The sequence below is a fragment of the Symphalangus syndactylus genome, chromosome 16 (genome assembly GCF_028878055.3).
Source record: "Symphalangus syndactylus isolate Jambi chromosome 16, NHGRI_mSymSyn1-v2.1_pri, whole genome shotgun sequence".
NCBI lineage: Eukaryota > Metazoa > Chordata > Mammalia > Primates > Hylobatidae > Symphalangus > Symphalangus syndactylus.
In genome coordinates this window covers 34,708,899-34,732,680 of record NC_072438.2, presented here as the reverse complement: position 1 = coordinate 34,732,680, position 23,782 = coordinate 34,708,899, and the positions used below count along the sequence as shown (strand labels likewise).

General features: G+C 35.2%; 1 protein-coding gene across 3 annotated transcripts in view; it reads right to left on the bottom strand.

Annotated features, from left to right (window-relative positions):
• Nucleotides 1-1,237: 1,237 nt before the first annotated feature.
• The window catches only part of STIM2 (stromal interaction molecule 2), a 157,306-nt gene continuing 134,761 nt past the window's right edge, over nucleotides 1,238-23,782 (bottom strand). The window contains exons 8-13 of one of the 3 annotated variants that reach the window (XM_055245523.2): nucleotides 21,574-21,741; nucleotides 21,268-21,291; nucleotides 20,749-20,849; nucleotides 20,275-20,513; nucleotides 7,641-7,914; nucleotides 1,238-2,920 (exon numbers count right to left, since the gene is read on the bottom strand). In XM_055245523.2, the coding sequence (XP_055101498.1) occupies nucleotides 2,443-2,920; nucleotides 7,641-7,914; nucleotides 20,275-20,513; nucleotides 20,749-20,849; nucleotides 21,268-21,291; nucleotides 21,574-21,741 (1,284 nt within the window). In that variant the 3' untranslated portion in view covers nucleotides 1,238-2,442. Of the gene's footprint in view, nucleotides 2,921-4,363; nucleotides 4,440-7,640; nucleotides 7,915-20,274; nucleotides 20,514-20,748; nucleotides 20,850-21,267; nucleotides 21,292-21,573; nucleotides 21,742-23,782 lie in introns of those variants that run through there. The other 2 variants (XM_063619749.1, XM_055245524.2) reach the window with 2 other exon arrangements.

Below are 23,782 nucleotides of genomic sequence, written 5' to 3'. Positions count from 1 at the left end.
ATACTTTTCTATCATCGATTTTTTTTTTTTACAGTAAGGAAAATATTGCTTTTAAAATCAGGAAAACATCATAATTTTAAAATGTTAAAGTAACAAATGGATAATTTTAAAAACTTACAGAAATGCCCAACTTTTCACATATAAATGATGTAATACAGAAATTACTGTAGCTTTCCAAAACTCAATAATTTCCTGTTGAATTTACAAATGTATATACTGTATTAATGCAAAGTAATTATCGCAAGCAACATAAAGCAGTAAATATCCCTTGCTGGAATTTGTTTATAAATGAGTGTCTGAAATCGAGCACAAACAATGCACACGCTCCCTGACTGAAAACAGCCCACAGCCCCTTTGGCCAGCCTCCTCCACTCTAAGCAGCAGTGCCGGCCCCCAGCTGGTCCCGCTCCAGAGCTCCCTTCTAACCCAGGAGCAGCAGTGGGACTTGCTGGCAGCTCCTCCCATCTTCACTCCGTGCTCCAGCAACTTTTCCCTACTCTATTCATCCAACTGCAAAGTTCTCATTCCTTTTGCAATTTTCAAAGAGAAGAACTCCTCCTGTCTGGTTATAAGAAAAAGAAGGATAAGGTTTTCCCTTCACTCTGAATGAACACTCCAGAACTCTTTTCAGTTCTTTATGCACAACTTTTCCCCTCTTCAACAGCTTTCAACCCTGTGTTCCTCAACCCTACCTCTCAGGTTATCTTACCTTATCATTACTGCAAAACACTACGTTCATTTCAATCCGTTTTTGCCCTTACAGAACTCAATCTATTAAGTATATAAATATCAGCCAATATAAATACCATTCAAGTTTTTAACACAATAGTAATAAGGAGAATAAACAATCACAATTTACAGGAGACATCAGGAAATTGTTCATATTCTTACTAAAGTATTTCTTTAAAGCAAATCTCAAAAGAAACTTCTGGTTTATCAATTAGCATTTTCACCTAAATAGCACTGGGTTAGACATATATTTTAGCCATAATGCTGAAAAAGCATTCTAACTAAAATGTATCAGTTGTTCATCCAAACATCCATCTGCATTGCAGTAACCAAATCATTTATGATTGAATATTTTTAAAGCAGTATAAGCAGAAACTCCCTAGATGTTAACATACTTTGTCGCTACATGGAACTTAACTCTCTACTGTTTTTTTAACAATAAAAGCTACCCTTATACAACCCACCAATTTAATGAATACCATACTTTATAAATTAATACAACACAATCTAAACGCACCATAAATTTGTATTTGTTAATCTTGATATTAGAACATTTATACATTTCAAACTACATAAAAATATGACAAACAATATAAAATAGAAATTTGTTGACAACTTACGTCCAAAACATCACTATTTCTTATATTGCAACTAAGCAACAAGACAGCTTACACAGCTCTCCAGAAAACATATAGTGTTTTTTGTGGAGTGTTATCAACAAAAATCAGCACAATCCCACACAGTAATGTCTCCAATTTATTATCTTTTCCACAGTACACATTTTTCACAAACCATAAATCCTTTGCAGTTATTCAAAGTGTGTAAACAATTGCCTGAATCCCCATATCCCCCACCTCGGCTTAAGGTTGTGAATGTTTTAAGTCCTTCAATCAAGTTTCAACTCTTCCACTTGCATAAGGAATCAAGAGCCTTCTCTCTTTAAATTATGTATATTTTATCATACAGCCTGCAATGCAGTAAATCACAGTGAAAGCCCTGGGGAAAACAAAACAACATGATCTTTACAGCGGGACTTGAAACTTCACAATAGTAAATGCAGTTAAAGAAGCTTCCCATGATAAAAGTGTGGGTTTTCATTTCCACAAATCAAGTCAATTAGAAACCCTAGGTTCTACTTAAAAACCCATTTTGATCTAAAAGTGAAAACAGTCCCCTATCCATAGTCATTTTATAAACTCTATACAGTTTCACTTGCAGAGATTTTTTTTTTTTTCCAGTCTGGAAAACAGTAGTGCAATTAGTTTTACTTCTTTTAAGTTATTTAGTCCAGGATGTAAATAGCTCTGTGGAAAGATAAGAAGATGCTCTGGTAAACAAGAAATTTTTGCAAGCCCATGCTGGCTTACGAGTCCATTAAAGCTTGTAAGTCCATAGTGGCTTTCAACAAAATGTTGCATATACATCACTAAGAACAAAGCAGAAATAAATAGGCAGAAATGACTGTAAACTGTCTCATTTCAATGATTTTTCAGTAATAACTGGCTTGATGAATTGATTATATATAGTCACTTAAATAAGCAGACAGTAGACAGTTGCCCTTCTGGACGTTCCACTATGGCATCCGGCCTGGAAAGCCCCAATGGAGTTACATTCCTAAAATTAAAAGAAACCAAAAAAAAAGGTGGGGAGTGGAGGGTGGGGGATAATAGTTTACAGATGCCACTTGAACAGGATTCCATCAAGTCAGCCAGTTCACTTAGATTTCTTCTTAAAAAGGCTTTTGATTTTTGATGGCTTTTTGCTTTTCTCTCCATTATGACAAAGGTCATGTGGGATGCTGCTTATTCTGGCAACACTTGGGGCTTCCTGAACTGGTTTACTGTCATTGCCAGCTGAGGAACATGATGTGTGGCGAGGCTTAGGCACCGGGATGCCACTGGAAAGCTGGTTCATGCTACAGGATTTCTCCAAAATGCCATTGTACACTTTGCTTGCAGGACTGAAGATCATACTCTTAGTTTCTGTCAGACCTACACAGTCGGGAGAAACCCAAGACACATCTACAGTTACAGGCGAATCCCCTCGGGAGGAATCCTCTAGGGACACCTCATCTCTTGATACCTTTCGCGGAGATAATGTTTGGTATATCTCGAGGCTTAAAGGAGGAGACTGTTTCCTTCCAATGGAAGAATTTAAGGAGTCACATTCTGAAGCTGTGTCTGGCACTTCCCTGAATGAAACACAAAGGTACAAATTTTAAATCAGTATGTTCTTAAGAGTACTAGCAGACATTCTAACTAAAACAACTTTCATTGCTTTTTGAAATTTAAAAAGGGGAAATGATACGATTCTATATACATTTCAGCAAAATTAGAACATTACTTCTTTAAATAATATGGCTTCTCAAAACTCAATGTTGGATTTTTAACATAAACCATAATAATGAAATCTTACAAACTACAGACAATATATGTTACACCTTCTTTTTGTCAAATAAATTAAAATGTTAAATTTTACAGGTGATTCAGCTATCATCTCAGCTACTTTTATGTTTTGTTTCAATACTATTTTTTTTTCTAAATCAGAGTTGATGCTATTTTAAAAGATGAATTTTAGTCACTGCCTCTCCCTTTGTCATTAACTTGATGAACTATAGCTTTGTTAGGAAGGAAGAAATATACATGAAAGGAATTACACTAAAATTTAAGTTCCACCAAATTTAAAAGGGGGGCAGGGAATCGAGGCACATCAGAGTATGGCAGTGGAAGGGAGGGGCAAACATATGATGCTATTTTTTAAAAAAACAGACATTCGGTAAATTCTCACAGCATTATTACTTTTGAATGTTTTCCTCCTTTTCTCCACAGTGGAAAAATAAATTTTGTAACCCCACAACCAACATACAGTAAATGCCATCACCCATTCCTTCAAATCTCTCTCAAATCCACCATTCCTTATTATGCCCCCTGCACCCATCCTTCCTCTGGAACAGCCAGGAACTCACCTAAATGATTCCAATGGCTTCCTAATTGGTCTCCCTGCTTTCATTCTCATTCTTCCCTCCCAGTTACTTCTCTACACAGCCATTAAAGTGATTTTTAAAAACTCGAGCAAAACATATCATTCACTTACTCGAAACTTCCCAGTGCTTTCTCTCATACTCAGAGTAAGATCCAAAGTCCTTGTCAAAGTGTACCAGGCCGTGTACTGTGGTCCCTGGCTGTCTCCAACTGCACACTCCCTTGTGTTCCTGTAACATGCCAACCTCGAGACCCCTCAGGGCCCTGCACTTGCTGTTCCCTCTGCTTGGTGTTATCTACTCTCCATCTCCACGTGGCTTACTTCTCCGGGTATGCAGGTTACTGCTGCCTCCCCCAACCACCTTATCTGAAACAGCATTCTCTTTCCTTTTACCTGTTTGTTTGCAAACCCAAAATTTACCAAAACCTAAAATGATATTTTATATTAACTTGTTTATAGGCAGAATCCCAGAAAAAAAAGAAATAAATAAGGACAAGGAGCCTTATTAACTTCTGTCTTCTCTGCACTAGAAGAGTGGCAAGCTTACGGTAGGTACTTCATAAAAATGTGTTGGATGAATGAATGGAAGGGTGAGTGAATGAATGAATGAACAGAATGAGATATTAAAGAACAGGGATCACATCTTACTCACTTTTTTCTTTTTGAGAGCTTTACTACTTAGTCTCATTCACTTTTGCACGCACTGAGCCCAAGGTGAATACTGTTCACTTCATGAAAGGAAATGATTGAGAAATGAAAGGGAGAGTCAAGGTAAAAAGTGGCCAAAGAAATACAGTGTGAGAAGGGAACAGAGCTGAAGGTAGAACAGAAAGGCAAGAGCACATATGATTATAACCCAGCAGCTGGAACTAGGCCAGGTCCTTGTCTCACTTGTCTTGGCAGCTCATGTTATTGGCAAATGCACCTCTCATAGCAAGGACTAAATTCATATTTACAAAATGAATAAACTAAATGATCTCTTACCTTAGATGGCCTATGATTACTGTCATTTTCATGTTACTGATGTACACATTTGCTGGAAGTCTGGCACTTATTTTTGATGAATATTCTATGTTAATACCACATTTTAGATACATATTGATTGCTGAATTTAGTCATTTCTATATACTTAACTCACATGTCTATGAAGATTGTCTTTACTACAAGCTCTTAAAAGGTACAAAATCCCCTAAAGACCTAATGGTTTCATATAATATGCCTACGTGTGCATTATATAATTATATAATTATAATTATATATACATTATATAATTATATATAATTATACATTATATATATTTTTATTTATAATTTAATTATATATAATTATACATTATATATACATTATATAATTATAATGTATAATTATAATTATATAATTATACATTATATAATTGAATTATAAAATGAATTTTATAATTCAATTCTCAAATGCTTTTATAATTCAATAATGGGTAGTGCTAACAGAAAGCAAGAAACAGTTCAGATATGAGGAAATGATCAGACTCGGAAATCAATCATTGGTAGAGGCATTTCTGCAAAGCCTTTTTTTGGAATGGCTGTCCATTAATTGAACAGAATATATCACTGTTCCCTAGATGCTTCCAGAGTCAGAAGCTGATTTAGTTATAATTTTATGAATTTATTTTCTCTTCTGCTATGTGGCTTGGCTGCATTGTGTGTGAAATTCTAAGTTAGGCTAAAAATATTTTAAAAACTAGCCTCTAAACTCTAAACAATGTGTGAAAAGAATACTGATTTAAGTCAGGAGACGGGTTCCTAAGATGGTCCTACCATTAATCAGTTGTAAAAGCCTCAGCAAATCACTTGATCTCTTGAGGTCTCAATTTTCCTATCTGTTAAAGTAAGAAAATTTGATTAATCACTAATGTTACCTTCTAGTTCTAACATTTGAATTCCGTAATGACAATAATCCAAAGTGTTGCTTCTTCTGCATAACTAATCTGACTTGGATAATAAGATCTACTACAACTTCAAATTTTATTTTCTTGCAGAGTCCATATTCTTTGGAATGTTGAACTTAACTATGTGTACCACTTACGCTATTTTTTTCTATTTCTTTTTTTCCCCAGAGTGACATGGAGCTGAATTCACACTTATATAAGAAAACTCAAAATGAGGTTTAAATGAGCATATATGTGCATAAGGCACAGAACATTAAAAAATCAGTAAATATTCCAACAGAGCGAGACTCTGTCTCACAAAAAAAAAAAAAATCAGTAAATATTCAAAATTATTATTTTGTAAGGATTCTGGTGGTTCAATAGAGGAGAGAGACTGAAAATGAAGAGTAAGAAAAGTTTTCCAAATTCAAATTTATTCTCTTATTTATGAGAGCTAGCTATGAAATTTTGACATTGCTATTGAAATGAGAACTGAACGTTCCATCAATGCAGAAAGTTTTATTAGACAGTGCAGCTCTCCAGTTTTCCTTCTGATTTCCAGAAACCACACAAGACCAGTTCTGTCAGTAAAGTCACCTTGCTGGTGACTATGATCATACTGCAAAGACAGACGAAAGCTAGTCATAAAATGTTAACCAAGCAAAGTCGCATCAGATTCTCCAACTGCAATGAAGATATAAAACCTGCATTATCTCCTTAGGAATATGCTGCACTGATCACTTGCAAATCATAAAATTTTCTTTTACTACCAGATAATTATGAACGAAAAATGATTATTGATGATAATGTCACCTAAAGAGTCACAAGATAAAGAGTGTGGACCACTCCCTTTTGCTTCTCATAGAAGAGGGTAATGCCTTTGGGAACACATAGCTACTCTGGCAATACCTGAAACTAACACTCAATACCATACTGCTTTTAAAGAGGAATGTGGTTTAAGAACGGATGTCCTCAAATTAAGAGTTTCATGCAGCACTGATGTCATTAAGTTGGACCGAAATACACTGCTGCTATGCCCATTTTGTTAAGTTACTAATTTACTTTTCTAAGTTCCTGACATTTTCTTAAACCTTTGGCATATGATACTGCTTATGTGTTAGCAAGTACCAGCACATAACAGAATAAATCATTAAGTGACAACAAATATTTTTAAGTCAGTCATATCTGATATTTCTTCGTGTTCAAGTATATTCAAGCTCATGCTTTTCTATTTTACATATAAAATTGTTCATGACAAGTTTATGCTCTGAGATCTGAGTCAACTGTGTCCAGTGACCTCTAAGCAGTTACATCTCAAAATATCTACCTACATGTCTGTGGTAGGCAGAATTCTAAGATGGCTCCCAAATTCCCAGCCCCTGGTGTACACACACCTTCTTCCAGTTTTCCAATCAAACATAAAAATGGATGCTGCTGTAAAGGGATTTTGAAGATAAAATTAAGGCCCCAAACTAGTTGATCTTAATATAGAGAGATTATTATCCAGGGGAGCCTTTTAAATTTTAGTCTACAGATCAGAGAGACGGAAGCTGGAGACTCAAAGCAAAGGAGGAATCTACAGCAGAGAAATCCTCTATTGCTGGCTTTGAAGATGGAGATCCTGTGGCAAGGAACAGTGGACAGCCTCCAGGAACTGAGAGCAGCCGCCATGCAGCTGACAGAAAGCACAGACACGGGGACCTCTGTCCTGGAGCCACAGGAAATGAAGTTCGCCACAACACATGAACGTTGAGAACTGCAAGCTCCAGATGAGAATGCAGCCTGGCCAACACAATGATTTTAGCCTTGTAAGGCCCGGAGCAAAAACCCCAGTCACACCAGGCTTGGAATTCTGATGTACAGAACTAAGAGCTAAAAAATGGGTGATGTCTGAGGCTGCAAAGTCTGTGGTACCTTGATATGTAGCAACAGAAAATGGAAACATGCACCACTCCTCCCACCCCCTCCTCACACCTTACCCCCAACCCAGCCCCAACATGCCCTGTAGGTTATTCACTGCCAATACCATTGCTTTTCAGCAGAGAAGTAAATGGCCTCTTCCTCCTCTTCACTTCGATAAAGCGCAGGGCAACTTGACACTGAGAGGATATCTGGATCAGGGGAAGGCAAGGAGTGTGGTGTGTGCTGGGGGTGGTGAGGGTGCCGAGGGTGTGACGGGTGGGGGGCGTGTGGAGCAAGCTGAGCTCGCTGAGGCTGAGGCGAGGACGGCACAATGCTGCGGCGCGAACGGCACAGGCTGCTGCTTCTGGCTAATGATCCAGGAGGTTTAGCCATGGTCCCTGAAAAACACCAAGAAAGAAACATGCTCATGAAGTCCAGGGTTCCCTTTACAGTCACCACAAATAAATATACACAAAAGAACTGATGTCACTAATATGTCACTGTTTCATCTCCCTTTATTGAAGTTACTGTACAGTTATTACCATTCTCTACTACCTACACTAGGAAAGTTAAGAAATAGAAACAACAAAAAAAACAGGTTTAAAAAACAAACAGAAGTGAACATAAACATGAGACTTTAAGAGAAAATTTAAATGTACTAACCAAAAAGGCTTAAAAATTTACCTAAGACAACAAATCTTTAAATTTAAAAACCTGTATTGTATCACAAACTATTTATGACTGTTAACATAAAGACAGGACAACAGAATAAAGTAGGCAGCAATGGATATCTCTTGAAATATCACAAGTTCTTTGAACTCAATCAGTTTTAAATCAAGGAAATCACTTAACTACTGTATGCACAGTCTCATAGCTGGTTAGGCAGAGTTCAGAGCAAAACTTGTTTCTTGAACACCCACTACTGTGGAACTAAACAGAAGTCTTAGATCCAACTGTTTCTGCTACCAGTCTCAGTTGAGACTCATGCAGGTGGGTAAACAAACTTCCCCTACATCTTCAATGTCCTCACTAAATGGGCATTCCATTTCTTACTCTTAACTGAACGAACATAACTCACCTAATAACAACCTTCTCAAGCTGAAGCTGTTCGCTCCTGCATGGTTCAGATGCTATAGCATCAGGACAAAAGGTGGGTGGCTTCGCTTCCCAGTATTGTCTGCACACTCTTACTTCTACATCCTTTTATACAAATGCATTCCTGCTGAAGCGAACGCTATTAAGGGACATTACTGAGTCTTCCACCTTCACTTCACTAGTCACTTCCTAGACATTCTCTCTCTTACTGGTCCTTACAACCCATCATCAGCGTGGGCAACTTCACTTGTAAGACCTAGCCAACACCTTGACCAATCAAGGTTTTCATCTCTTCTCCCCTGACCTTCACTTCTACTCCACCACACACTCTCACGCCTTATCCCACCATCATTCAGAACTGTTCTATCTTTGAATGTAAGTCAGGCTGGGCATGGTGGTTCACACCTGTAATCCCAACACTTGGGAAGGCCAAGCAGGGAGAATCACTTGAAGCCAGGAGTTAGAAACCAGCTTGGGCAACATAGTGAGATCCTGTCTCTACCAAAAAATAAAAATAAAATAATAAATTAAGACATTAGATTTAGATTCCGACCATGGTCCACCTTTCCAGTTCATACACTGTGTTCCTTCCACTTATCTATCCTACTGTCAACCCAAGCTCAAGGACCTTACTCTACTGATTATTCCTTCTCTTGCCTTAATTGTCATTGTCTGCCTTTCCCCTTCCCACAGCATTTAAAAGCAAATTCTGAAAAGACAAACATAAAGAATGAGCAAATGACAATAACAGCAACAAAAAACTCCTCTACCCCAGACTGATTTTCAGCTGATATCTTTCCTGTTTATGAAGAATTGTCTATGTTACTGTCTCTACTACTTCATCTTCACTCATTCACCAAAGAAACTGTACAGTGCTTACTTACATATTCACAATTTCACTGAAACTATTCTCAACCAGATCATGATCTACCTCACAGTTGCTAAATTCAATCAGTACTTCCATCCTTCCTTGACATCTGACCAGCATCTAACAGTGATTATTACTGTGTCCTCTGCTTGTCTTCTCTGAACATATTCTCATCTCCTCTTTTACCCACCCCTTGACTGCTGGTCTTCTTCAAAGTTCTGTTCTAAGCCTCGTTCTGTTCTTGTTCCACTTAATCTTCCTGAGCAAGTTCATCTACTCACACGACTTCAATGATCATTTGTAGTCTACAGAGGCCCAAATCTGTAATTCCAGGTTTAATCTTTCTCCTGAACCCTTATATCCAACTGCCCGATGGACACATGAATGTGCCACATGTGCCCAAACTGAATTCAGCATTTTCCTTCCCAAACTCGCTCTTCCTCCTGTGTTTCTTAGCTCAGTAAATATTATCACCACCTACCCAGTCATCAGAATTGTAAACACAGATATTCTTGACTGTTCTTCCTACACCATAATCCACATCTAGTTAACCACAGGGTTTCTACCTCTCTAATCTCTTTCAAATCTGTCTGCTCTCCTACACCCTTACTGCTGATGGATTGTATTGGACTATTGTACCCGTATTGTATTATAAAATCCTGATTTCCCCCCTCCAATTTATTCTCCAAATTGCACCTGCAAGTTCACTCGAAAATGGGAGAGGAAATGAAGGTGTATTGCTTAAAATTCTTGAAGTGAAACCCCTGACCATGGATCAGACTGCCCTCCTTACTCAGCCTCTGTTTTGAAGCTGGTGTCCCTCTGTTCTGTCACAGGAATATTAGGAGCAGTATATCTTTCTCAGCTCCTCGGAAGTATCACATTCTCTCCCACCTCCACGCCTCCTTTCTCCAACTCTCCCTTGACCTCCAATTTCAGGTCTTTGCTTAAGTGGCATTTCATCCAGGAAGGTTCCCAATCCCTCCAAGTTTAAGGTCAGTGTTTTCCCTTGTGTCTGCTCAGCAATACCATAGTATATTTCCCTATCGCATCATTTGTCTCAATGCACTGCTCCATTAGACTCTAAGTTCCATAAAAACAATCACTATGGGCCAGGCATGGTGGCTCACACCTGTAATCCCAGCACTTTGGGAGCCTGAGGCGGGCGGATCACGAGGTCAGGAGATCGAGACCATCTTGGCTAACACGGTGAAACCCCGTCTCTACTAAAAATACAAAAAATTAGCCAGGCGCGGTGGTGGGTGCCTGTAGTCCAGCTACTTGGGAGGCTGAGGCAGGAGAATGGCGTGAACCTGGGAGGCGGAGCTTGCAGTGAGCTGAGATCGCGCCACTGTACTCCGGCCTGGGCAACAGAGCAAGACTCTGTCTCAAAAAAAAAAAAAAAAAAGTCACTATGTATCATGTTCAACTTTGCATCACAACACCAATCTATCATAGTGCTGAGTAAAAAGTAGATGCTCAATAAGTATCTGCTCAGTAAATCAATGAATAATACAAACAGAAATAGCCACTGAAATAACATGATGAATTGAAACAAAGAAAAATAAAGTAAAATTAAAAGTAAAATAAAGTATAATTAAAAGGCTTTTTCCAAACACAAATAAATATAATATGGAAATATTTGTAATTTAGCTGGTAAACAATTTTCTCTCACTTATTTATAAGGATTCATAGATAAGAGAACTATAGGGCTCCTGTAAATCTTTAGACTGATGTTTTCACTTTGCCAAAGAAGAAAATATGTCTTGTAAATACTAAAAAAGAAGTGTCCAATGTCACACAGATAATGAAATTCTACAATTCTTGGCATATACTGCAGTCATCTGAGCAATCACCCATTACTTGGGATATACAGTAAAACCAGCAAGATTCAGTCATGATGGTAAGTATGGTGGGAGAGGAATCGTCTGAGAGGAATCAGGATTCACTGCTTGGAAAAATGAATACTATCTACAGAGATAAAAAAAAAAATATTGCATAAGCAAGTTTTAAGAAGGAAATAGTTTATGTAAGAAAAATTCTAAGTAATGCAATAAAGAATATAATAAAGATAAGAATCAGTAAACTTGTCACATCTGTAAGTTTTTTACAACTTCACAATCTTTTCAAAAATATCTTCTTACGTATATTGCCATCTCTTTTGCCTTAAAAAATCTGTCTGTTAGAGTTATGTACACTTAGAGTTGAGGGTTGTCCTTCCTCCTTGTTGCTTGAAGAAGTCTATATAGGGCTGAAAACATTTGCAACATCACAAAATTTATGGAAGATTAAAAAGTAGTGCACTTTGGCCTTGTAACAAGTTATCTTTTACAGAACGCAAATATGAATGTCTTATAATACTTCCAGGCCATTAATCATTCCTAATGAAGATAAACATTCATTCACGTCTGTGATTTATCACAGTAGGTAAATGACACATTAAAGGTCACTGTATAGGAATCTATTTCTGGGATAACTTTTCATTCTAATATTGATAATTACCTATAGAAGCAGAGCAGTTTAATATGACCTTATATTTATAAACTATATTTTAGATGTTTCTTATGTTGAAGAGCATAAAATTTTGTTTTCAATAAGGGATTCCCCTCCTAACAAGAACCAAAAATAAGCAATGTATATACTTCTGGTTCTAACAACATGGCAGTCAAAGGTAACCTGACAACTATATCCCAACTCCCATCAACACAGTTTAAATACCCTCAAACATTCTGATATAATGGATAAAATATAACAATTGTTTTAAACACATAGCTGAGTTTGTAAGGAGAACAGAAAACTCTCAGAGATCAAAACAAAGACTAAAAGTATATGCGAATGGGCCTGCGAGTGACATGCAACTGTTATGGGAGGTTATCGGTCTCAGTAATCTATGGGTTTGTGGTTTAATTTGGGGACATAAGATTAGGCTTTGGGCCCATGTTAGGTATTGGAATAGTAACTCAGTGTTCTGGATAAAAGCCTGGACCTAGAAGGGCTACATTACTCAGTGAAAGGGTAAAATTCTAACCAATGAGCAAGCAAATTTCTTTTATTTCAAGATCTCTAAATATAGGGATTTTAAAGGGCTTCTGTGAAAAACTCAATACTCTGAGCCTATATCTCATATTAGATTGGAGAGCAAGTTCATACTACCAGAGGGTGTATGAAACTGTATTCCAAAGAGTTCACATAAAAAACTGGTCCTACCTTGGTGATATCCTTGAAACTACTGTCAGAAGCAAAGAAAGGCATTCTGAGGGGCACTTTACCACTTACACAGTATTTTCCAGGGTGGAATAATGCCAATCTCCTTAACAATAGCTAAGTAAAAAATTATAAAACAGGAGAGAGAAAGCAACCCGCCATGCAAACACAAGAAACTGCTGTAACAATTGGTCAAGAATATCAAATAAGAGGATTATCAAACGAAAACTAAAAAATAGGGATTTTTTTTTACATCATGAAACTATATAACAATAAATTGAAAATATGAGAAAAGAAAGCATTAAAACATAGATTTGATGAAGAATCAAAGAGAACTAATAGAAATGAAAACAGTAATTAGAGTTAAAAATTCAAAGGATGAGTTAAAACTAGAACTGAAGAAATAATTAGTAAGCTAGAAGGCAGATCTGAGGAAATGTCTCTAAATGCAGCATAGATAGATAAAAAGACTATAAAAAGAAAGGTTAAGAAATGTGGAAGATAAGATGCAATATATAACTAATAAACTAATACTAGTACTAATATTTCTACATAACTAATATTCCAGAAGGCATGAATAGAAGAAAAAATAATATTCAAAGAGATAATGGCTAGTGTTTTTTTCATAACTGATAAAAGACACATCCTTCACATTCAAGAAACACACCAAATATTAGCAAAAAAAAAAAAAACCGTTTAAATCCACACCCAATCATATTATAGGGAAACCACATGACAACAAAGACAATGAGAACGTTTTTCAAGCAATCAGAGAAATGGCAGCTTATCTAAAAAGAACCCGAACCAAGTTGACGGACTACAAACTTCTCAACAGCAACGACAACCTCAAAATAACTGAGAAATAATTATTGAAAACTAATTGTTAATCTGGAATTTTATATCCAGTTACATTATTACTCTCAAGTGAGACTGAAAATAAAGATATTTTCAGGCAAAGACTAAGAGAATTTATCATTCCCAGTTGCTCACTGAAGTAGCTTTTACTGGAGAACATATTTTTAAGAAAGAAAAAAAGAAATGAATAACAAGCAAAATGCAATGATAAACAGAGAAATAAACACATAAGTATATCTAAATTATGACTGAAACAACAAAAACAGTGACTGTTTTGAGAGACATTTGAAACAAAACAAAATACCAGACAACGTTAACACATAATTTAAGATGGGAGAGCAGTGGTTAAAATTAAAGCCTCTGAAGATCCTGAATTGTTCAAGAGAATGAGAGAAGATAAAAGGTGTGAAAAACAGAAACCACAAAACAAGATTCCAGAGATAAAATTCAAACAGATCAGCAAGGAGAGTAAATATATTTGGATTAAATTTGACTTAGCCAGAAACATATTCTCAAATAGGATACAAAATAAAACCAGTTATTGCTATTTTCTTACAGAGATATATCTAGTGTCTAATAATGGAAAAATTTAGAAGAAAGTGAAAAAGATATACTAGGCAAATATTAATCAAAAGAAAGCTATTATAGATATTTCAATATCCGGTAGCATAAACTTAAAGGCAAAAAGTATTAGCCATAAAGCAGTGTCCACATAACTATAAAAGGAACAGTTAATCTGTAAAGAAGATATTATACCTGAACTTGTAGTCACCAAATAACTTAGTACAAACTATATAAAACAGAAATGGGCAGAATTGTAAAGAGAAACTGACCACCATGGGAGATTTTAACAAACATCTCTCTGCAACTGATAGAAGAACAGACAAAAATGTATAAGTATACAGAAGATTTTTTCATAACACCTGATTTAACAGACTGTACAGTACCCTGTAACTAACAAGAAAATGTAATTTCCAGATATAGACAGAACCATTAAAATATATGACCAATAAATACTAAGTCACAAGGCAAGTATCAGGAAATACAAAAAAAGTCATATTGGCCTATTCTCTAATCATGCACAAGTAGAAATCAATAGGCAAAGATGTTTTTAAAAACCAATAGACAACAAAAAAACAAAACATACATACATATTTGGAAATTAAAACATATGCTTCTAGATAATTCATATTTCAAGGAAGTGACATATTAGTAATTAAAACCTTTTAATATTTGATGATCATAATCAAATTAATATATCAAAACTTGTGCAGATGGCTAAGGTGGTTCTTAGAAAATTCATAGCCTTAAAATAATATGAGAGAAAACAAAGACTCAAAATTCATGTGGCAGGTGCATAAATATTAAAACAAACAAGTAACAAAGTAAACCCCAAGAAAGGAAATAAAATAGCAGAAATAAACAGACAATATTAACAAAACAAACAGGCTTTCAACAAGAGTGAAATAAAATAGACAAACTGTCAGCCTGATAAAGGAGACAAAAGAAGATGTAGATAAGTAATTATTAGGAACAAAAGGAGATATACCTAATGCTAAATGACGAGTTAATGGGTGCAGGAAATCAACATGGCACATGGATACATATGTAACAAACCTGCACATTGTGCACATGTACCCTAAAACCTAAAGTATAATAAAAAAAAAAAAATTTTAAGGTATAACAGATTTTTTAAATCATATAAAATAGTATAAACAACTTAAAGCCAATAAATTTTAAAACTCAGATAAAACACAATATTCTAGAAACATGTAACTTCACAAATCTACACTTTTAATCATTAAAGAAATTAAATTAATACTATAGTTTAAAAATCTGTTCCTTGCCAAAACATATATACATCAAGGTCAATTCATAGGCAATGTATTTAAAATCCTCAAAGAACAAATAATCCATACGTTAGACTATTTCAAGGTATAGAATAAAAATCATACCATTTGTTGGGTGATTATTGTAGCCCAGGGGCTGGTTCCAATACCAAGTGTTTTACAGGTATTACTTAATTTAAATTTTGACATATCTCCACAAGGTAGGCTACATTTTACAGAAAAGGAAACTGAAACTCAGGACAGTGCCTCCCACTCAGTGCCCTGAGTAAAAGGTAATGCAATTACTATAAGGTGAAGCAAAGAATCAAACCCAAGCAGTCTTGTTCCAGAATTCCACATCTTAACCCTACTTTACATTGCTGCCTCTCTAAAAGTAGAAAAGAATGGAATGAAAGAATAAGGAGTATAGTATTCCCCCTTATCCTTGGCAGATACATTCTAAGACCCCAGTGGATGCCTGAAACCATGGATAGTCCCAAACTCTATACACACTATGTTTTTCCTATGCATACATACCTATAATAAAGTTTAATTTATAAATTAAGCACAGCGAGAGATTAACAATAACTGATAATAAAAAAGAACAATTATAATAATATACTGTAATAAAAGTTATGTAAATGTGGTTTTCCCCCACCCCCACCTCGAAATATCTTATTGTACTCTACTCACTATTTTCAGACCACAGTTGACCACAGGTAACTAGAAACCATGAAAAGCAAAACCACATATATGGGCAGAGGGGGACTACTCTTTGATTTATTTTATGATGCTAATATAATCTTGATACCAAAATCCAAGATAGTGTCAGGAAGAAAAATTACTGGCTAATCCAATGGGTGATTAAAGATGCAAAAATCCTAAATAACAAACCAAACCCAACTCGTTCTAAAAATAGTACATTGTGACAAACATAGTTTCACTGACATTTAAAGGATTTATTTAAACAGATTAAAATTCAGCAGAATAAAAAACGAATGATCACCTCAAATTATGCAGAAAAATAATTTGGTAAAATTTAATATCCATTGATTAACAAAAAAATATCATTCTTAGCAAGACAGAAAGAGAAATGACTTTCCTCAACTTAAAAGTAATCTACCAAAAACATACAAAAAAATACTTCGTGGTGAAATTCTGGCAGCATTCTCTTTAAAGTCAGAAATGGCAATCCCTATTGCCTGCAGTCACCACTTTCATTCAATATTTTACTGGAGGTCTTAGCTTGGGCAATAAAGAGGAAAAAACCTACTAGTATTAACATGAAAAATCCAAGACTACCATAAAATACTTAAATGTATGTTTCTGTATTTGGTATTCTGTATTCAGCACACCAATCCAACGGCATTTCCTCATCAGCAACAAGTAATCTGAAATACAGTTTTATAAGAAAGGTAACATATATAACTACCAAAAATTTATTAAGGTACCTAGAAATTAATATTTTTTTAAAAAAAGCAAGACCTGCACAGAGAAAATAAATTATCAATTTTATTTAAAGATATAAAAGATCTCGATAAATGGAATTTATTAATAATTCTCCACAAATTCACAAATTCAAAAAAAATTTTTTAAACCCAATGGAACCTTTCATGGAATTTCATAAGCTGATCTTAAAACTCAGAAGATTAGTTAAGAGCAGAAATTCTGAATTTGAACAATAAAAGAAGCCTTGGTCTTATCAAATATCAATACTTTTTATAAAACTCTAGAACAGGGCCAGTGAAACAAAATGGGAGAGCTGGGAGCACTTATGTATCTATGGAGAGAAGTGGTATTATAAGTCAGCAAGGATAGAACAGGAATGAAGCTGAGACAACTGTTTACCCATACATCAAGAGATATATTTAGATTCCAACTTCACACTATGAACAAAAATAACTTCTAGGTGGATTAAAGGACTAATGGATTAAAGAAAAACTTAAAAACTCTAAGGAGAGCAAACAACCTATCATCTTCTGAAAAAGACATAAAAAACACAAATCAGATTCACAATTTGCCATTAAAAAAGCCAGTCTAGAAGATATTTGCAACCCTCAAATAACCAGAAAATAGAAAGTACACTTCCACATCAGTATGGAATCCTGCAGGGATTCCACAGCAAGAATAAGCAACTCAGAGACGAAGAAATCTGAACAACAAATGCCAATAAAGGAAATGGTACTCAACCTCAACAGTCATCAAGGAAATAAAAGTTTTCGTAATTGTGAGGTGTCATTTCATACCCACTCGAGTTGCAAAACAAGTAAATCAGATTATTCCAAGTGCTGATGAGGATACAGGCACACAGGCACTCTTATAAAACAGTGGGTATGTAAACTATTTTGAGAGCAACTTGACAATGACTAGTAAAAGGTGCCTTCCCAATGACCCAGCAGTCCATTTCTAGGTGTCCACACAGAGAAACTCTCAAAGTTATGCACAAGGAAATACAGGTAAAGATGCTTGTTGCACATTGTTTGTAAGGGCCAAGAAAGTAGAAAGTAGAAAAACGGATAAACTATGGATTTTTAAATACAGTAAATAAACATGTAAGTTATGGTTAACTCATTAAGCAGTGACTTTAATTCATCTCTACATAAACATGAAAAAATTTTGAAACATAACTTTTGAGCAAAAAGAGTTGTAAAATATCACCTAGTTTGATAACATTTATATACATTTCTAAACACGCAACAATTGTATATAATGTTATGGATATATATGTATGTAATAAAAGTACAAAAGGCTTTAGCATAAGTCACAACTTTAAAACAGTGGGGAAGGGGAGGCAATGTGGTTTAGGTGTATTTGTAATAGTTTATTTCAGACAAAAAGATAAAGAAAAATGTTAAAATCTGTTTATCTTTTTGGTAGGCGGGCATATTATTTTCAGTCACTTTAAGTGTGTGTGGACGGCTTTATAAGAAAGTTTAAATAAATTGTTATCACATTCTCACCAAGGAAATCATTTAGCAGATACTTAAAAAGTAATAGGAAAAGATATTTTAAAAAGTAATAGGAAAACAACAATCACCCATTCCCCTATCTACACAGAGCTAACCATTGATATTTTCTGTTTTTTCTTTCCATATAATTAAACATAGTATTATTCTGTGTATATTGTTACAACCTTTTACTTTGTTCTTAACATACTACAGGCATGTTTCCTTGTCATTATTTTAAACTAGTAAAATTTACACATAGCCATGGTAAAAAAAATTTTTTAACTGCTCAGGAGGGTATAGAAATGAAGAGCCTTCGTCCTTCCCTAGACTTCCAGTGCCGAGAGTTTCCCATTTATCAGGTCCAGAAATTAGGCTTTTCTAACTAAGCAGAGTGGAGTACCTCTGTGGTGCCACTGGGTGGAGGCAGAGCTCTCAAGTTGTAATCTTTGGCATGAGTTACTTTTTAGAGATAATAAATTTGATCACAGCATTTCTTTCTTTTTTTTCTTTTTTGAGACTGAGTCTTGCTCTGTCGCCCAGGCTGGAGTGCAGTGGCACAATCTCGGCTCACTGCAGCCTCTGCCTCCAGGGTTCAAGCATTTCTCCTGCCTCAGCCTCCTGAGTAGCTAAGATTACAGGCGCACGCCACCATGCCCAGCTAATTTTTGTATTTTTCGTAGAGAGGATTTCATCATATTGGCCAGGCTGGTCTTGAACTCCTGACCTAGTGATCTGCCTGCCTCAGCCTCCCAAAGTGCTGGGATTACAGGCATGAGCCACTGCGCCTGGCCTGATCACAACATTTCTAAAACATTAAATTTAAAATCAACTCTTGTACTTTTTTCTGATTTAAAAGTTTAAATTTGCCTGTATTCCACAATCACTTAAAACTAGAATAATTATTCACATTTAGTACAATTGTTTCCTTTTAATGGACATACGGATATCCAATACTTCCGCCCCCAACCCAAAAAGTGTTTTTTAAAAAGCAAAGAAAAAAACTAGTTAATCTAGATAATGCACCTTCCTGCACAATTCAGATATTAAACATGGATTTTAAGGAGGAAATTCAACTTTTAAAAGCTACAGTTTTCAAACAAAAGCATGTACTTATGAATCAGTGTTGCAATTGGCAAGCTTAAGGGCATATAATGCAAATAAACAAATACAAACTGACAATATTCTAACTGCAGAGCAGGCCCAGATCTAGACATAACTTTGCAACCATCAAGACCTTGCAGTGTGGAGCAAGTGAAATGAATGCAGTCAAACACTTCTAGTTTTGCTGTATTTACAATCTGTCCACTCTTCCTGCCTCCTTTAAGAGTTGAGTGCCGCCTCACTCTCCTTGCATTAACTGCCGTCAAACCAGAGAAGTAAAACCAGCAAAATAATACAAGTACATACCTAGAGTTAGTTAGTGGTAGAGCTAGGATTCAAATCCCTGTTTCCAAGATCTTCCCCTAATTTTTATTTCTACTATACATTAAGCGGCCATTTGAAAGGATATTTTCCCTGAAAGCTCAGCACTTCATTCCTACACTGATTTGGCATTTACAGTGTGCTATCTTTACTGTCAATTATGTTTTTATGTGACTCCTCATTTCAATTTAATTACAAGCAATGTTTTAAAAAAAAGTCTTATATTCAACAATATAATGTTAGATGTCACAGTTGCTCAAATAAACATTTAATAATCAAATTTATAAAGCATTCAGATTTCTTTAAAGTGTGTGTATAAATATATAATATAAATATACATAGACAAAGTATTTATATATGCATTTCATATGGTATTCTCAAATAGTAAATATTTAAATTACTAACAAAAAGAAAGAGAAAATGAAGGATAAACCAAATTTTTTCTCATAGATTTCGAAGCACATGATTCCTAAAAGGACATGGGAGAAAATTACTTTGAAACCTGTACCAACACCTTTTGTTGAACTTACCACTTACCGGGAAATTGTGACACTATTGGAGGTGTGTCTTCATCTAAGTCATCAACTCCTCCAGCAATTGGATAGGGTGGAATGGAGACTCTGGGCATCACCACCCAGCTGTGATCAGAATAAAGGGAAGAGGTCAGGCTGGGGAGTCCTGAGTTATGGGCTATCTGAAAGCCACAGATCTTCTCAATTTGTTGCCAGCGAAAAAGTCGTTCTCGTAAACAAGTTGTCAACTCAGAGAGAGCTTTCCTGGAAAAGCCAATAAAGAAATTACTTACTGCATCAAAAGGTCTTTAATATGGCACTGAAAAAAGGCAATACATGAACAGACCATGGCAATTAACTAATTTCAAGAAGAAATACCCACTCTTAAAACTAATGTAAATTATGTAATTATATAAATGATAAATATAAATTGTTTACAAATTACCCATTTTAACACAATAAACAATAAAGCAAATAAAAGCGAAAACAACATTCTTACTTTGCTTCCAGAATTTTGTGGTCTACCTCATCCAGGGAGGAGCTGTGTGCAACGTGCAGAGTCCCAAAGACTGTGCTTCTCTTCTTTTTAATTTTTTCTGCCTAGAAACCGAAAAGGACTAAATAAGGGCTAGGTTTGAAAAAAATACAGACATTTTTGTATATATAACATAATAAAGCTTATTTTGGTTTTGAATATATTAGCAATCATAAAACCAGTAGAGAATTACTAGCCAAGATATCCCTGCATTCCAAAAAAGAAAACAGACGAGGGAGAAAACGTGCTTTCCTAAGCCAATCGATGTAATTCAAAACTTTATTCTGGAGAATTTTTCTCTTATTTCTATGGTTCAGGAAGGCCCGAATCTTGTACTAAAAGTAACAGAAAAACATTAACTATATCATACTATAATGGTGCTAGTGAGTGAACTAAGCTTTTAAATTTTTTTGCTAGAATTCAGATTACGACTTATTCTCATTCCACACAATTTGTCAAAATTAATTTCCAGTAACTACTAACCTGAATCAGATATGAAGCAGCAACCTAGAGGAAAAAAGCTCTGTATAAAACTTTTATGATAATGATAAAAAAGAATAATGTTTAAAACAGTAAGGTCACTTTGAAAAGTATACACTTCTCCAAATGCAGTAATTTTAATTTAAAGCTTATGATTACTAGAGTCTATTTACACAATAAATTCCAGTTTGAAAAAAGAATCTGTAATAATAAAACTTTTATTCAGATCTGTGTATCCCAGTTGAGTAATCCCTCTAAGAATGCAGCCTAAGAAACAAATTTAGTAAACTTTGAAATACAAGAGAGTACCTCATCTTTAGCAATAGCTAGCTGCATTTCAGCGTTTTGTCTTTTAATATTGTAGTACTGCACTTCTACTTCATGTGTTAACTGAAGCCATTTCTGAAGTGCATCTGGAACAGACCAACTGCTTCTCAGTTCAAATTCTTTTTCGGCCTTTTTCAGAGCCATGCGAACCTGGAAGAAGGAAAGGAAGGAGGCAGGAAAGGAGAGAGGGAGGAAGGAAGGAAGGATTAAAATATTTTTTAGAACCCAAACTAAAAGAAAAAGCTATTTTAATTATGCTCTTTGTAAACATCGTTTTAAACTGCAAAGTCTAAATACAATAGATTTCTAGCATTAAAATTAAGGCTGACAACAGAGCAAGACTCCATCTCAAAAAAAAAAAAAAAATAAGGCTGAGCTTCAAGTGCATCTTAAATCCACTAAGCAAAATTGTGAAATCAAGGAGGGTAGAGAGGGCTTATTTATATCTTAAGCTGCAATATTTAGTTTTGTACGTTATGAAAACCAGACTCCACTGTGGGAGAAAAAAAATCAAGGGTATATACAAATTAAAACTGATCACATTTTCCCATAATGCATATTTCATTTATGAAGTATTATATAAAGAAGTGTCCAAAATTGAGTGGGTACACGTTCTACTCCTAACGTTTCCAGAAGAGCCTACTGTAGCTCCTTCACTATATACTCATTTTTTAAAAATTGTATTTTTCTGTAGTTTTTCATGACATCTTCTTTATGGCCAGTTATTTCTTACTGTTTCCAAGTATATCTGCCTATTATTGTCTGTTTTACCACTTCTGCTACATAATTCACTGCTTTGAATACACCAGAAAGTAGCTAAGTGAACATCTGCAGAGCATGTACAGATTTTGAGAAAACAGATTCTGAGTGAGAGTCTACTTGATTTTTCTCATGAGAAACTATGCATAGTCTTCACTATAAGCATGTCATAGTATTTCTTCCACCTGCCCTTTAATGGAGACAGACAATAAGTACAGAAAAAACAAAAATGCTTGGTGGTTAGTTGATAAGTGCTAAGAAAAAGTACCATAAGGAAAGCTTCACTAAGAAAAGACACAGAACGAATAGATAATTCATTCTTGGAATGATTTACTTAAAAACTAGCAAGAGCTTTCAAACTAAAGATGTATAAAGATACAGGATGTAATTATGAAACTGTACACATACACTCACACTCAAGACCTTGAGGCAAAGCTACGAGCGACTATGGAGCATCCTGCGTGTCGAGCACCACCCCACAGATTAATTTTCCCCAAAGTTAACTAAGGACACTGAAGACCAAAGGAATGTTTGATCTGAACAAACCCAACTTATTTGAATAAACTTTATAGTGTGCCAGAATAAACCAACAAGAGTACTATACACAAACTTCTGATAAAGAAATAGAACAGCTGTCAGTTAGTGTGAAAACAAACAATTGTGTAGAAAAATATATTTTAAGATTCCAAAATTAAAAACAAAATTCACAATGCAACACTAGGTGACAGTTCAAAAAGACACATTAAAGTAAGGGGAAGAGCACTAACTCACTGCAAACGAATCCCAAGCAACATCTGCCTACATAACTAACTGCAATGGCTTGGGACAATACTGTGTTTAATAAGTCAGTTGGGTAAGCTGTGTGGCGTCCCTGCTAATCTCTCAGGGAGATAAAATTTAAGCTCAGCTTCATGCAGACCTGCATAATACCACAAAATGTAAGTCCGCAAGCCCTTCTTCTCAGAAGATTTTAAAACTAAAATTTCTATACAATTTTCACGTTCAAGGAATTATACAGAGAATCTCAAAATTCATTCAAGTTACTCTCTTTAATCATAGATTTTTCTTAATATTTCCATAAGTGTATTTCCCCTAAAAGAGCTCAAAGGAAACACATTTAACATAAAAACTACTTATATATTTTTAGCATAAATTGAAGCTGAACAATGTTTAGATTGATTGCCAAACAATGACTCAAACTTGTGGAAAGTCTGACCTTCCAATAGTGGCAACTATTTAACTGTTTTCTCTGCTATTACTCATAAATGTTTCATTTGATCTAAATCCCAACCCTTAGTTTAAATCACATTGTTGTTTATAGGGGAATGAACACAGAAAAAAACTGAGTAATAAACAGCTTTTGCAAACAATATATAACTGTTTAAAATGTAATAGTTATTTACATGATTTTTGTATCTTAGGAATAAAACAA